The 16,091-nt window shown below is 44.9% G+C and overlaps 1 protein-coding gene across 1 annotated transcript in view; it reads right to left on the bottom strand.

The window, feature by feature from the left end:
* Positions 1–2,549: 2,549 nt before the first annotated feature.
* PFAS (phosphoribosylformylglycinamidine synthase) overlaps positions 2,550–16,091 on the bottom strand; it is a 73,487-nt gene continuing 59,945 nt past the window's right edge. The window contains exons 25-29 of the mRNA XM_029606857.1: positions 13,904–13,995; positions 4,589–4,703; positions 4,108–4,275; positions 3,635–3,796; positions 2,550–3,543 (exon numbers count right to left, since the gene is read on the bottom strand). Of these exons, the coding sequence (XP_029462717.1) occupies positions 3,164–3,543; positions 3,635–3,796; positions 4,108–4,275; positions 4,589–4,703; positions 13,904–13,995 (917 nt within the window). The 3' untranslated portion in view covers positions 2,550–3,163. The remainder of the gene's footprint in view (positions 3,544–3,634; positions 3,797–4,107; positions 4,276–4,588; positions 4,704–13,903; positions 13,996–16,091) is intronic.

Below are 16,091 nucleotides of genomic sequence, written 5' to 3'. Positions count from 1 at the left end.
TGCATTACTACAGATCCTGGGAATGTGTTAGGTCGGTTCTGTGTGTGTTACTGAGGTGAGATATTTTACTAGCATATAAGCGTTTGTATCAGTCTTATTTGTTGTGTTTTCTCAAGAGGACAAGCATTGGTGGTAAACTGCTGTCTTTTCATAAGTAGGGCTATTGAGCCTGGAAGTAGAAGGAGTTTGAGTTGCTGTTACTGAGAAGACACCAGAACCAGAATATATTTTTTGTAGGTTGAGTTGTATGGGGACTGTCGTAATTCTGCTTGACATCCATTATTGTGGGTCAGGGGGATTCCCATGGATGCAAACTGTACTTTTACATCTAGCCCCGTGACGATCATGGGTTCAGTGTGTCATGCATGTGAGAACCATCTGTCAGGTGTGTCCCGACAGAAAAAAAGTTGAGAATCACTGCTTTAAAGGGCACCTTTGTAAGATTAGCTTTGGAGGTTGCGTCAGATGACCTGTTCCGCAGCCATAGCTGTCATTTAGCCACCACCACTGAGGCCACTCTTCTGGCCGAAATACAGACTAAATCAGAGCCTGCATCTGCTAAAAAGGCGGCAGCGGGTTCCATAACCGCTCTGGAATTCACCCCCGAGTCATCAATCTCCTGAGAGAGAAGCAGACACAACGAGCCACTAGAGCTCAACAAGACGTGATCTGTAAGGTCATCACTACAGCGTCAAAGGCTTGTTTAAGGATAGACTCGATCCATCTATCATGCACATCTTTTAAGGCCGTTCCTCCTTCCATTGGGATAGTTGTTCACTTAGAGACTGCACAGTCCAATGCATCCACTTTAGAGAAACACAAACTTTCTCTTACTGCTAGGTCCAGAGGATATAGAGCTTCCAATACCCTGCCCCTTTAAAACTTGCTTCTGGGGCATCCTGTTCCAGATCAATCAACTCCTGGATAGCATCCATCACTGGAAAGTAGCAGGAGGCTTTCTGTAGGGAAATCAGAATGGGATTCTTCTTTGGTTCCATCACAAAGTCCACCCCAGGAACTCCCAGCATCTTCAGGGTCTGGGAAACCAGGGCTGGCAATTTATCTCTATGAAAGAACTATAACATGGTCCAATAAAGTTCCAAACCGGAGTGATTTCCCCATCTTCCAAAGAATCAGGATCTTCCTCTTCGTCTGTGCCATCCGGGTACCTGCCAGGGATACCCTTGGTAAGGTGAGGCATACCTTGGAGTTTGCCGGTAAGAATGGGAGAGGGAGGGGACACCGGCTGAGGTTCTATCCGGACAGGGGCAAGGGAGGCAATAGACTGCACCTATACGAAGGCTTGTAGCCCCTGGAAAAACTCCACCCAGGAAAAGGTAGCCGGGTCCATGCCTAATCCAGGAGGCACTGGGGTAGGACCAGTTGAATTTCTCTGTCCCACAGATGATCCAGTCAAGGGGATACTGAGGTCCGGCGTACTTCCAGTTAAGGCAGTAATCAATCGGTCAACCAAATTGGAGGTACCTGGTTTAACAAAATCCGAGAAGTCCAATTCTCCTTGGGCGTCCTCACAGTGCCGACATAAGTTGGAGTCCAGGTCAGACTGCAAGGCTCTAATATGGCAAGCATTGGAAAGAGTAAGGTGCTTAGGTTTCTTGGTTAGCAGTGCCATTGGCCACGGTAGTTGTCCACTCTTTCAGCTCGTGCTTAAATATTTATGCGTACAAATTTCGAGTGTCCAAGTGGGGGGCAAAAAGGCGTGCGCACAGCTCTTCCTGTATCACGCACTTTAAAAAATGTCGCATAGGTACGTGTCCGTTACGCGCACAGTATATGTGTGCAGAGCTGATGCATTTCGCATACTGACATCCTAGAGAACAATATAGCGTGCACACAAATGCACTCAAGATGGCGCCGCCGTGTCCTACCATGTGGTGTGCTGAACAAGTCTACAGCGGGCAGCGAGGCCTAGCCCACTGGGGGCTGCTCAACCCACTCAGAAGCCCAATTCCTCTTACCCCCCCCCCCCCCCAACGGAAGCAGGAACAATGTCAGTACAGTGCACCGAGCATGGAGACCAAGAGGAGACCTACCGACTAAGGCACACCTCTGAGGGATCTCGGAAATCACCTCAGGAATTCTCAACTGGGAGAGGGATCTTTAGGTATCACTGCAGGAGATTTATTTATTTATTTAAAATCTTTTCTATACCGGTATTTGGTAGAGACCATCATATCGGGGCTCAATGTTTTCTCCAACTTAGACTGCAGAATTTCTCCTTCCAAAAAGTACAGCAATCCCCATAGGGAGAGGTACATCCACCATCTGCTGGAGATGGAGAATATGGGAGAGCTGAGGTCACTGCAGGGGTGTACGTACAGTAACATCAGCTTTGCAACCTGACTCTGTCTCCATCTGCTGGCAGGGGAGCATAACACACTGGTCTTGAGTTCATTTGGCTACACACTAGGAAATCTTTATTTCTGTAAACTCTGTACAGACAGGGACAAAAAGTGAACAGATCAAAATCAAAGGAAACTAAGGGGAAAGGAAGACACAGGGTGTCTTAAGCCAGATAGTAAAAGACATGTTTAAAAGCACTGAAATATTGCAAGTTTATTGATAACCACAGAGAAAAGCTCATGACAAATTTAACATTTACAGGTCTAGAGATATGTGCAACAAAATTATCTTCACTCTCTCAACCGTCCCTCCTACAAGAAGGCTTTTTGCATGTCTCACATCATCGACATGGCAATGGAGACTCACTCATTCCTCACATCTTTGGGGTCTGTTTTTAGTCAGGACCAAGCAGATGGTCTTCTAGTTGCCGATATGAGGTAAATCCTAAAGTCTGTTACAAACACTTTCTTTGAAGATGAAAGGTTCAGTTTATCCTTACAAGGAAGATTCCACCCATAGGAAAATAAAACAACCACAATTCTCATTTTCAAGCTTCAGGTGAGTGGGAGATCTGAACTTTAAGATGGTGTTCATTGAGTTGCACAGACCAACAGCCTTCAGGTTGAGCACTGTATTTGGCTCTGGAGTTGTCTAGCTAGAAATAGTCTCTCTAATCAACTCAAATCTCCCTCCATACAAGTTTGTTTTTTCCCAGGGAAATAGCCTCCCAGTTTCTAGAAAAGCACTGAGATGGAGAAGAGCAGACAAGAAGCTGTTGTGAGCCCTCAGCGCACGAGAGTTAATGAAGGAGATGGTTCTCTGTGCAAGTCTCGCCTTCCATCACCCTGGTTACACAATGGGAGTCTTTCCCTGTGTCTTGCAGGCACCAGGCAAAGGCATTCTGGAACAAGCGCATCCATGGTGAGACAGTCAGCTCCCGGCGCCACTCCAGCGGCATCCAGGGCCACTGCCAAGGCATGACACAACGCTCAGGGTGAGGCATCAGGGCCAGATGGCGGCCATCTAGGGAACAGAGTCCAGCAATACCAAGTGGAGAGCCATTGGGATTCAGGGGGTACTCTTCAGTGGGGATCCCAGCATCATCCACATACCGCAGAGGGGCCAGTTTGCAAGAGAGTGTGTGGTGGAGAAGCTTCTTTGAGTGAAACCTCATGTGACCTGGAATAAGAAGGAACAAATAGAGGAGAAAAGGTCAGCATGTGGCTCTCTCTCCCAATTCCAACCCCCTCCTGACCTTGTAACCTAGTACCTTCTCCGTGTGCTACCCAGACACCCAGGGTGGATCCAGCCATTCCTCGCAAAAGGATCGAGGGGCTCTCCAGCACCCCCACACTAATGAACCGGGACTCAAACCTCCCTGAGAGGTTGTGGCTGAGGAGGACACCCTGAGTGACATCACCATCATCATCACCTGCGGGGAGAGATATAAGAGAAGGTCACAATGCACAGAAGAGAAGGGAGAAACAGAGGAATAGAGAGAGATAGGAAGTGGATCAAAGAACAAAGAGAGACAGAAAAAGGAGAGAAAGATTAAATTAACACAATGAGAAGATGGGGCAGCAAGGGGAAAGAGTTCATTTTAATTCACAGATTCCTGTCTCGACTGTACTCAAGTCATTGTATCAAATGATTAAAAAGAATTAAATAGCATCTGTAGGAGGCATTAGTGCTTTGCAAAGACATGTGAAATCACATTGGGCTCAATTTTTGGTCATGTCTCACTTGTATTTGCTGAATCCTCCTGTTCTTCTTTGCCTGGGACTACCCAACCCAATAGTGCCATCAGTTGGCAGCCATTGCATACGCCCAAACTGAAGGTGTCTGTGCGTTGCTTGAATGCCTTGAACTGTGCACGGACAGCAGCATTATACAGCACGGAGGCAGCCCAACCTGAGAGCAGGAGAGAAGAGTCAAGCTGAGAGTGCAACAGCAAAATTATCATTACATTCCACACACTGTCCATTTTGCTATTCCTTCCCACCTTCCTGTTCCTCATCTCCCCAATTTCTGCCTATCCTTTCCCACGCCCACCCCCCCACAGCTCCCCATCTGTTTCACAGCATCTGCCTATCCCTCTGTTTCTCATCTCCCCATCCTTCTTTCTCTCATCATCCCTCTCTCCCCCACACCACCTTCTCTTCCCTGCTCAATTCTCTCCCTCTATGCTCCCCTTTTCCCTGTGATATTGTTTTGCTAGAGTTACCTTTTGCAGATCCTAATACGTCCGCATAGCTGAATCCCCCAACAAAAACCAGACCTCTGAACACATCAAGGGTGACATCTCCTGAGCACAGGTCCTGCATCGTCACATCCCACACCTAAAAGGAGATGAGGAAGATGAGAGATGCCGAAGGGGACGGGCGAACCAACAGCCATCACACAAAACAACATTGCTCACCTGTGACAAGTGTTCTCTGAAGGCTGCAGTTCACAGATCACACAGCTGGGAAATGGTGCCGACAGAACACTTTTCCAGTGTTTTCCAGCAAAGACTTGAGGAGCCCCCCTCCCCACCCCGAGCATGCATTAAGCTAATACGCTCCACTCCAAAAAGGGAGGAAGAGGGTATTGTGTGACTTGTGAACTGCTGCCTTCAGAGAACACCTGTTACAGATAACGACCGGTGAAACTATTTCTTACCTGATAATTTCCTTTCCTTTAGCCCAGTTAGGCCAGTCCAGACAAGTGGGTTATATTCACCAACCAGCAGATGAAGACCAAGGCCAACAGGTTTGCTGACGTCACCCTTTATATGCATTCATGCTGACCTCAGTCTGCCAGTATTATCTGCAACAAGCTTACAGGATCATTTTCTATGTTGTGATATTTTATCGCGGGAGGCACAATTTATTAGGGAGGGGAGACTCATGATACAAGACAGCAGTGTTCGCGCTATGCGATTTTTTATTTTTTTTTAATCATAGGAGAAACGCAAGATAAAAATAAACTCTTTCAGTAAGCTTAAGTTTGGACACTAATCCAGTGCGTCCAAGTGTATTCATTTGGCATCCCTCTCCTAAGAAATACCAAAAGGTCGTCAGCCATTCCTGCACTGGAACCCAAAAGGAACCCTTTCTCCCCAAGCCAAAGGATACACATCCTGGGAAAAGGGGCACAGAAGAGAGCTAGTCAGGATTCCTGTCCCAAAGAACTTACAAATACTTTTATAGCTCCTCCCGTGCAGGACACGCACACCAGGGTGGGATTACATATTCTGTTCTTTTATTTATTTATTTAACTACAAATTAGGAAGCCGTACACTATGCACTGCCATGTAAACACTCATCTGCATACAAGAATATCACAGAGTCCTTCCCTCATACCACAATATAACTGAAGCCAATGCAAGCTTTTGCATGATAATGCCAGTTGTAGTGAAATCATGCAGACCTAATCAGATTGTCAGCAAGCTTATGCAAGATTAAGCACGACAAAGCCAGTTGTCATGCATGGTCATGGACTGGCCTGACTGGACTCAGATCCAGTTAGACCAGTCCAGACAAGTGGGATATACCCTAGCTACTCCTGGACAGGACACTGCCAAAAAAACTGCATACCACATCTTGGAAGCAATAAGGCCTCTTCTCTGACACTTCCTTCTAAGCGCCAATGGTTCAAAAGGGATGTAAGGGTGAGCAAGTTATCAACTTAACACCCCAAAAAACAAATGAACTGCAATTATGCCCCTGAAGCTACACAAGCTCAAGTTGAAAAGGCCTACCGTTATCCACATAAACTCTGTAACCAACACATTATCGAAACTGTAGTAGCTGCCTCAACTTTCCCAATATCATTGCACAGGAGCCAGCCTCCAGAAAGCATATGCCAAGAAATCACATGACCTCAAAGCTGAGAAGAAAATGAATTCTGCCACCCAAACATTTATTAAACTGAGGCAAAATGACAGCCTGAATCAAGGAGACCATTACTAGTTGAGGCAGCATGGAGGCACTGAACAACAAACTTGAATATACCCTTCAATATGATCAAACAAGCATCACTGCAAAAAACTGGTTGCCTCCCCAATAGCCCTTCAGCTGACCAGCATCCCCTAGGAGATGCTGCTCACAAAGTATGCAGCCTCAGTGAATTTTCTTAAAAGATGCAGACTACTACCCAGACAAGATCAACTTTGAACCTAGTTTTCCATCTGTACCCTAAGGTGCCTAACACCCATGAAGCAAACACACAGCCACATTTGGAAGTGAGGACAAGGGTCTTTCCATAACATGCTCCCTGAAGCAAACAAGAAGAAATAAACACCAAGACCATAGCAGGACCTGCTTGTAAACAATCCAGAAACTCTGGCACTGAATTCTTAAAGGGCCATTAGGTGAACCTGGGCAATCCTCACATCGAACAATGCTCCTGAACACACAGGGGTCTGCAAGAATGGAGACTGCGCTCAGAAAAAGTGAATATCCAATAGAGTTCCCAGCTCCAGGTCATAAGTCCAAACCAAACCGGATCTTCGAGTAGAACCAATCTCTAAGGAAGCAGCTCACTGTGTAAAATCTGAAACTGCTTTCCGGTCCAAAACCACATGAGATTCGAACACCAAAGGCATCTTATCCTAAATAGATTCACTGGAATCACTAAGACTGGATTCCCCAAAGATCCTCTGAATCACTTTCCCTATCAAAGGCCATGAAGGCAGCCATACAGAACCACTTCATAATTCCAAATCAACGCCTCAAGGCCAGAAAAGCGTTTCCCTCTGTTGTGGCTGAGACTTTCTTCCAGCTTACCATTCCAGATGAACCCCATCAAATACAATAGTGGAACTCACCACCCAGACCCTACTTGATACCAGGATCACAATCCGAGGTCGACAATATTGCAGCTCAAAAACAAAGCCACACAGCTTGATGTGCATCCACAACATTCTTCAGATTCTTCCAAACCGAGCAACAATTTCAACACTTGAGACACCTGGGGACTTTTGTTACCTCCCTGAAGAATCATATACTTCCCTGCTTTGGTTTTTCCAAATATCTTTCTGACTACCAGACCTCTTAGTTGAGTTTCAAAAGTAACAGGACCAACCAAACAGCTCTGATCCTTAAACACTTAATGGACTACCTATCTTCTTCTTGTGATCTGTGACCCTGAGTCACATGTTCAGATAAAGGGTTCTCAGTCTACAAGGCTAGTACCTAAAACATCTGTCATCTATGCCAGGAGGTCAAAATCCATATTAAATCCAAAATCTCTTGAATTTGACTACCAATGCTACTCCTCCTAACCATTTATGGTACCAACAATCCTTATTGAGTAATACATCAGATAGGTAATAAATGTCAAAAGCAGTGGATATTGAACCTGCAGCCCCAAGTATGCATGTATTTATTTATTTATTTTTATATACAGACATTCAAAAACGAGTATTACATCGGTTTACATGATAACTTGTGGGATAGTGTGACAACAGGTCATATTGTCTTTTACACTGTAACATTGTAAAACAACAGCAATATATTATCTTAACAATATAACATCATAACATTGTAAAACATGCATGACCAGGTGCTCTTGGGAAAGAGCCCCAGGAACTCCGAGCAATCCATTAGACAGAGGACCCACCTGGAAAGAAAACATCTCCTGTAGGACCTCATATGCACCTTTGCCGAAGGTTCTAGGGCCAACACAACTATCATGGAACCTAGCAGCTGCAGACCAGTCTACACAGTCAGACTCCTAATTGACAACAACGAAAGGCCCCTCTGAAACAACTCTAGTGGACCAGAGGAACCCAGCCTCTCAACATGTCGGATAGAGATTCTAGACACTGCAGAGTCAAGTATAAATTGAATAAGTAGCCCAATTCTGATGTTGAGACTATCCCAGTTCTGAAACGGAACTACTCTCTGGATGATCTCCATTCTTTCATGTATGGACCTCAGCTCTATCAGCCACTATTCCAGAGAAAGATGCGCCATTAAAAAAATTCTTCCTTCCGCTGTGCCAGCGCCACAACTACCATCCTTTTAAAAAAACCAAAAAAACCTCTTGGAATCGAGGCTAAACTTCATGGCATAGCAACAAGGGAAACCATACAAATGTCTAACATTTCAAGAGGTACTTGGTCCTGCATAATATTACATATTTATATGCTATGGAACAATCCTACTCATTTGAGAGAGAGACAGCTGGTCTTTCACCTCACAAGCTGCTTTTGAAGACAAAATGTCTATTTATCCACCATTCAGTTTCTGCAAAATTCATGTACACAGGAAGTAGGAAAAATGTAACTGGGAGAGACATAACATAGTCCCTGTTAGGGAAAAATCCTGGTTCTATGCCTAATTTCTAACAATAACAGAGCTGCAAAAGTGCATTATTAGTTTGATCAGCATAGTCTGGCATGCAGCCCATCAGGCACAACAGATTCTGCCGCAGTTGCTATCTCATGCACCACGGTAGCAACAGGCAAGGCCTGTGACAAGAAAGATTTAAAATCTTCTGCTCTGTTCTTCTTTACAAAAGTTATACCAGGATCTGCAGATATTGAGACCGCTGTGCCCTTATGCAAGGCCCACAACTTGCTGCAGTACAAAATTGAATGTTGGAGACAAACCAAATGTGCTTCTCCCAGATCACAATTCCTGTCTTGCGTGTCCTTGAAGACCGTGCCTCCTCCTGCCAAGGTGGTGGTCTGCTTGATGACAGAGCACACCAGAGAGTCCCTTTAAGGAAAGGGAAACATCTCTCTTACCTGAACCACCATGGAGTACAACTCAGTCAATAAGCAACCCCTTTGAAATGTGCCTCTGGAGCAACCCATTCCAGAGCAAACAAATTCTAACTGCTTTACTACAAGAAAAAGGATTCAGCAGACTTTCCGATGCCAACAATGATCAGGATCTGGAGGAGCGGGCTGGAGAGGGTCTGGGATGGTTGGTACACCCAGAACGGTCCTGACTCAGACGTAACCCTGGGAATCTGGGGCCCTAGGAGGCTGGGCAACGGACATCCGAGGGATCTTTGCTGGAGGGGAGTCCAGAGGGGGTTCCTCCTGTTCCTGAAGGCTGGCTAAATAGGATTTGTGCAGCAAAAGCACAAAATCCATTGAAAAACGATGCTGAGCCTTCCCGGGTAATGGGGGAGGTGGGGCTAGGTCAGAGAGGTAAGGCACCCCCTCCGGGGAGTGCATGGGGCTTAAATCTGGCGGCGAATTTGCAAAATCAGGCTCCCCTCCCCCGTGAGGCACAGAATCCGCTGCAATCCCTGAGCCCAAAATGGCCACCGTTCCTGCGGTTTTTCGCAAGGGAGCCACCTGGAAACGCACCTGGGAGCCCAACCCCGGACCACTTTGTATGTCTGGATCTGATAGTACTGTGAAAGTAGTGACAGCACTGGGAATTAAACTCGACGCCAAATCCATCAGATTTCTTCACTTGAGCAAACCTTTGTATTTTCTGCAGTACATTCAGCAAATTCAACCTTTTCTGGATGCCCAGGAATTTAGAGAATTCATTTATTTATTTATTGAGTTTTGTATACCGTCGTTTAGGTTCGCCATCACAACAGTTTACAAAAATACGATGGTTTACAAAATTAAGATAGCTAACAATGTTTCCAAAACAGGTTCAAATGAATGTTAACATAGAGAGTCATCAGTTTGCAAAGATTATTTGTTTAAGTGTATAATTAGAGCTAGCACTATGGACTGCACTAAGGTGTGCACAAAGGGGAGTGCCCCTTTGTCGAGCGAAGCCTGGTGGTTTTGCTCCATTTAACGGTCCGGCGCTGGTGGCGATGACATCGGGGGCGGGGTGGGGCGGGTCTCCCGATCGTGGTCTTCTCTTCCCTTTTTATTTCTCAGGTTCCTGCTTTCATTTTGCCACCTGGATTATTGTTTTTATTTATTTATTTTGTTTGACTTATATTCCACCTTTTGGTACTTCAGAACAGATTATATTCAGGTACTGAATTTTTTAATATTATTGTAATATTTTAGCTTGCTTTACCCCTTATCCAAATGAAATGTCTTTAACTTCTCCAGAACATGGCCGCTAAACTTATTTATGGTTTGTGGAAATTCAATCATGTAACACCGGTTCTCCAAAACATATAAGGCCAGATTTTAAAAGGGTTACGTGCGCCGGGCCTATTTTAAAAAGGCCTGGCGACGCGTGTAAGTCCCAGGGCTTTACAAAAGGGGCGGTCTGGGGGCGGGGCCAGAGGCCTGCAACACAGTGGCCATTGCCGCTGTGTCGAGGGATTGTGTGCTGGCAGCCTGCCAGCAGGCGCAAAAACTAAAATAAAAATTTGGGGGGGCTAGAGTAGGGCTAGAGGGAGGAAAGGTTAGGGGAAGGGGTGGGGAAGGTCAGGTTAGGGGGAAGGGAATGGGGAAGGCAGAGCGGCTCGGCGCGCGCAAATTATAAAATCGGGCGTACATGTGTGCATGCCGGGTAGCTCGCGCACATGTACGCCCACCTTTTTAAAATCTACCCCATATTGTTTATCAGTTTTATGCAGGATTAAATTCAAATTTCTTTGTTTCACATTTAAAGCTGTATGTAGGGGCAAACTCCAATATTTATGATTTGCTAATCCTGTATCATCCTGCTAGGGGTCTTGCAGTCTTCACAAAATTAATTACTGTCAATTCATCCCCCTTCCATTATCAAGGCTTGAAGGAACTCAGGAAATTTCTTTTAGCTACTAAAGTATCCTTTTTGTGGAATTTGCTCCCTTAAATTTGCTTAAGGATGTAAATCTAATCTTAAATTCAGGAAGTCAATTCCTGGCTTTTTACTCAGACTTTTTTGCAGTATTGATTTTATTTATTGGCATGTGAGTATTTATATGGTTACTATTAATTTTTTATTATATTGTCTTAATTTGTTTTGTTAGTTATTAGTTTTAATTTTTAGTGTTTACCTTATTAACTGATTGTCTAATTTTTAGTTTATATTGTTAATAATTATTTATGCAATTTTAAATTGTAAACATCTTAGTTGCTTGAAAGCAATTCTTGACCAGCTAAACATCCAAGTAGGGAAATACATGCAGCCCTAGTCTGCATATGAATGCTAAGACAACAACCAGGTATTGTGTCTCTACAACGAATCTGAGATACATCCAGGCCTAGGAAGTATCTCTATATGGATGTATGCTTGTTTCAAATCCAGACAGCATAGCCAGTCTCTTCTGTTTAGAAGGGGTAATATGGCATGCAAGGTAAGCTTCTGGAACTTCTCTTTCATGAGTTATTTGATTAAAGCCTATATGTCTAGGATGAAATTATATCCCCCTGGTCTTCTTTGGAACCAAAAGTACCTGGAATTGCATCTCTGTCCTCTCTCCCATGGAGGGACAGGTTTGACCACTTTGGCTTGTAAGAGGTTAGAGATCTTCAACATTATTAATTCTCGGTGCGCATTGAGAGTTAATGGTCTCATTAGTGGACAATCTGGGGGGATTTCCAACAGATGCAATCTATAGCTGTCACAGTTTCACCTGTTTCATAGTCTCTCTGTGCAAAGATTCAGGCTCCTGTGCAGTCTTCCCTCCACCAGGGGACTTCAGCAATTCTCACCTACAGCCTTGCCAAGTACATCCTCAATTTTCACATTACACCCAAGCTCCAGCCCCATTTAACATAATCTAATAGGTAGAAGGCAAGCAACAACATGAAAAGCTAGATCACCAGCAAGTTCTTACCTTGTCTCATTTTATTTTATGTCTGTTTTATCTCATTTTAATTATCTTAATTTATATTAATAATTTAATTTGGTTATATTATTAACTTAATTTTAATTTTTTATATTTATAATTTTACTTTTCTTGTATTGTGTGTTGGTTTTATCATTTTACTTTTTGCATATATAATGTGTTTTCTTTTAATGTTTTATGCCTTGTTAATCGTTGTGATAGAATACTGAATGACGGTATATAAAACCAATAAATAAATACATTTAACCCAGTCTTGTCAGTACCTCAGTGCCTCTTTATCAAGTCACCTTAGTTCATTAATCTGGCCACCTTCTCGCAACCCTATCTTGCCTTGCAGCCTACCCAAGTCTCCTGTCTTGCCCTGTGCCTGCCTTGGGGTCTCTCTTGGCATCCCCCCCCCCCCCCCCATTTATCCATAGCCCTCACCCAGTGGTTTTTGGCCTAAAATGAGTTTTCTTCAGATTTACACCTTATCGATATAAATATGCATAGCTAACAGCCCGCCACACACTGCGGCTGCCAGATGTAAAATACTGATTAACGCGCATATATGTTGGCCCCACCCTAGAATGCCCTTAACACGCATTTGGTTGCTCGCTCACGTACATATAAACATATAACTGGGCCATTTTAAAATATGATTTGCTCATGCTCGGCCCAGATACTTTCGTACATGGGCCTTTTAATGCAAGCAACTCTTTTAAAATTCACCCTTAGATTGTGAGCCCTCTGGGGACAAAGAAATAACTGCATAACCTGGAATGTAATCCATTTGAAAGTGCCTCAAAATAAATAAATAAATAGATAGATAATGCCTCCCACCAAAATGATCCAGACTCTGACTTCCACGTCCTGGGAGTACTGAAGTGTGCTTTTTAGAATCCTTGGCATGTTCAGCACAGATTCAACCACCAGAGACTGGGGTGGAGGTTGGAATTGGGACATATTTGGTGTCTGCCTTCTTAGTAATTGGGAGGACAGAGCATGAAATTTCCCACATCCTTTTTATCTATCTCCTATAGGGCATGGATACCTCTTACTCTTGCGGGGCAACAAAGTATTTGAAGAATCTGAGTCCTAGGCTCTTCTTCAACTTGCAACTGAATAGAGGTAGGCATGGCCAGACTGTATACAGTCTGAAAAGAAGAGATCTTCAGGTGGATATCTACTCCTTGCCTGTGGAGGAGAGGGTCCGAAGGGAGTGCAGGGGAGAATTCATCTTCAGAACAAATTTCTTCTGATTCAGAGGGAAGACCCCCTGAGCACTCAGAGTCTCTCTCTACGAAAAGAGGAAGTGACTGCTGAGGATGCACTAATAGACTCTTGGGGCAATGAATCTAAGCACTGATAAACATCCAGATGGCTCAGCATCATTGACTCCAACAAGGAACAAATGAAAAATACTAAGGCACGCTTTGCCTAAGAGGGGAACCTGGAAATAAGATCAAAACTGAATAAAGCTCTAGAACATTACCATGATTGCCAATGGAAGATGACAAACTGAGATACGCCAGACAACTGCACGCCAGACACATGCTCAGAGGTGTCTTCAAATCTTTGCTGAAGAGCTCTGGAAAAGTGTTCTTAGTGCATCAGATAATGTCACCCATCTGAGTGACTTTGTGAACTGCTTGCCCTCAGATAAAGACTTAGAGCAGGGATGGGCAACTCTGCTCCTGGAGGGCCACAAACAGGTCTGATTTTCAGAATATCCACAATGAATATGCACGAGGTATATTTGCATGCACTGCCTGCCACACGGTCCCTGCTGTAATTTCATAGTAAATGTAACAGGAATAGTCTCTGTTTCTGCACTGTTACACTGTACTGCACTCACCTCAAATCCTGCCATGAACAGACAAGCTGCCATCTCTCGATCCCCATTGCTTCCTTCTTCCCGCAGAACTGCCACAAGTGGCCGAGGGAGGCCTGGGGAGCGAGAATAGTTGAGTTAAATCTTCTGACAGAGAGAGAAAATGCAGATGAACTGAAAGGTCTAAAAAGCATCTACATTTTTTTAGGATCGCTCCCGGGACCCCCGCTGGACCACCAGGGACTTTAGGCAAGTTTGGGGGGGGCAGTCGGGAGGGTGGGGGATTGTAATAAATTAAATCTGACGGGTTGGGGTGGGTTTTTTTTTTTCGGATCGGGTCAGCCGAAAGAAAATAGGCCCGAACCACGGAAAACGAAATTTCCTGCAGCGGGCTGATAACGAAGGCCGAACTGAAAGGTACTGCCAAATCACATCTCTAATAGGCATACTTTTTTTTTTCAATTTCAAAAATATACATGTAATTAATTTCTCAGTAAAACTACGGTAGCAAGATAGCAAGTGCCTATGTGAGTAAGTAGCTTTCCCAGAGTAATTTTTAAAGTGACCATATTTCCATACATTCACTTTGAAAATCAGCGTGAAGTCTGTGAGTACAAAGCAGGCAGCTCCAAAATAATCCCTTTGTATACTGTTGTGCATTTATGCTTGGAAAATTATTTTCTCAATAATTTTTACTGAATTTTTAAAAAGGTAGAAGCATGGGACTACTGTCTGTTACACTCGCCGCCCTCGCCTGCCCCACGGTGCGGCCCTCTCACCTTTCTAATCAACTACCAGCCTCCAGCTCCCCATCACTAGCAGCAGTGGGCTGCCAGCCCCGACCTCGGGCTCCCGCCAAGGCCTCCGGCCCTGCTCCACTTCCCGGGACCTCCGGCCAAGATGCCTCCATCCGTCGGGCTTCTCCTTGGGGTTCGCGGAGAGACGCCGCCAGCAGCGCCACATGAGCCCTCCCAAGGCGTTCACTCGCATGCGCATAGTAAACTTTTTAAAGGGAACCTGGCCGCGGACCCGGATGCTGACGTCAGATCCTTCAGCGTATAAATGTCAGGCCTCGCACCACAGCTTTGCCTTTGCAACAGGTCTCCTCGGTTTCCTGCTTCAGGTTCCTGAGTGCTTGCTGTCTCCGTGCTTGTCTTGCTCCGTGTTCCTGTTGATTCCTAGTTCTTGATTCCTTGTTTGTCTCGTCTGTGTGCTGGATCGACTTCCTGGTTTTGACCATTGCTATGCCTGACCTTGCTTGCCTTCTCCGTGCCTTGACCATTGCCACATCTGACCACGCCTGCCTTCTCCGTGCCTTGACCATTGCTACGGATGACTACACTATAGACTTTCTTGAGTCCAGAGTTCTACGTCGCTTGCAACACTTTCCATTTGCTGCCAGCTTCCATTCAAGCTCGACAGTGACGCCTCTGTCCCTATCCTCTGGACGTGGACTAGTAAGGCTCTGGCCTTTCTTTGCCTGGGCACCTTCAGTATCTCCTCGTTCTCTGGTGCCTGAGTTCCTGTACTGCATCCCGTCCGAGATAGAACTACGCCACCTGCTGGCTGCTGTCTCTGGGCTGAACCACCTACCTCCTTTTCCTAATTTTGAGGCCCGCCCAAGTCCAGCCGGCCCCGGCACCCAAAGGCTCAACCCGAGGAGAACGTTGACTGGTATAGGTGAAGCTTCAGCCCACTCCACCTGCTGACGGCAGGGACCCGTAGGCCCTTGCCTAGGGGTTGCATCAACCCCACCTCAGCCCAAGAATCCACCTCCAATGCAACAAACTTAATACATAAAAAATAGAGAAAAAATACCACAAAAGTCAACCCAGTCTGTTTATAATTTTACAAGTGATTATTCAGTTCAGGATCTCTTACAATGCTGGGCGCCAGAGGAGACAGTCTCAAATCTATATTTCTGCCAGCGTCTTACTTCTCAGAGTCTTACGTGGACATACATGTATTTTGAATACCTTTTTTGAAAATTTTGCATTATGATATGCTTTTCCCATCCAAATTTTTGTTTCATAATCCCATTGCATAATTTGTTTTTCAGTTACTCAGAATTACTTTTTATTCCCCCTAGGAGGGCAGCTACTTCCACCAGTTTCATCTGAAAACTATTAAACTCATCAAGTAATAATTCTATCTGCCAGAGAGTTTCATATTCCAGGTAAAATTCTCTGTAAGCATATTCAGAGGCCGTTCC

This window comes from Rhinatrema bivittatum, chromosome 6, assembly GCF_901001135.1.
Source record: "Rhinatrema bivittatum chromosome 6, aRhiBiv1.1, whole genome shotgun sequence".
Classification (NCBI taxonomy): Eukaryota; Metazoa; Chordata; class Amphibia; order Gymnophiona; family Rhinatrematidae; genus Rhinatrema; species Rhinatrema bivittatum.
Note: the sequence above shows the minus strand (reverse complement) of the source record. Positions and strands in the feature narration are given on the sequence as shown.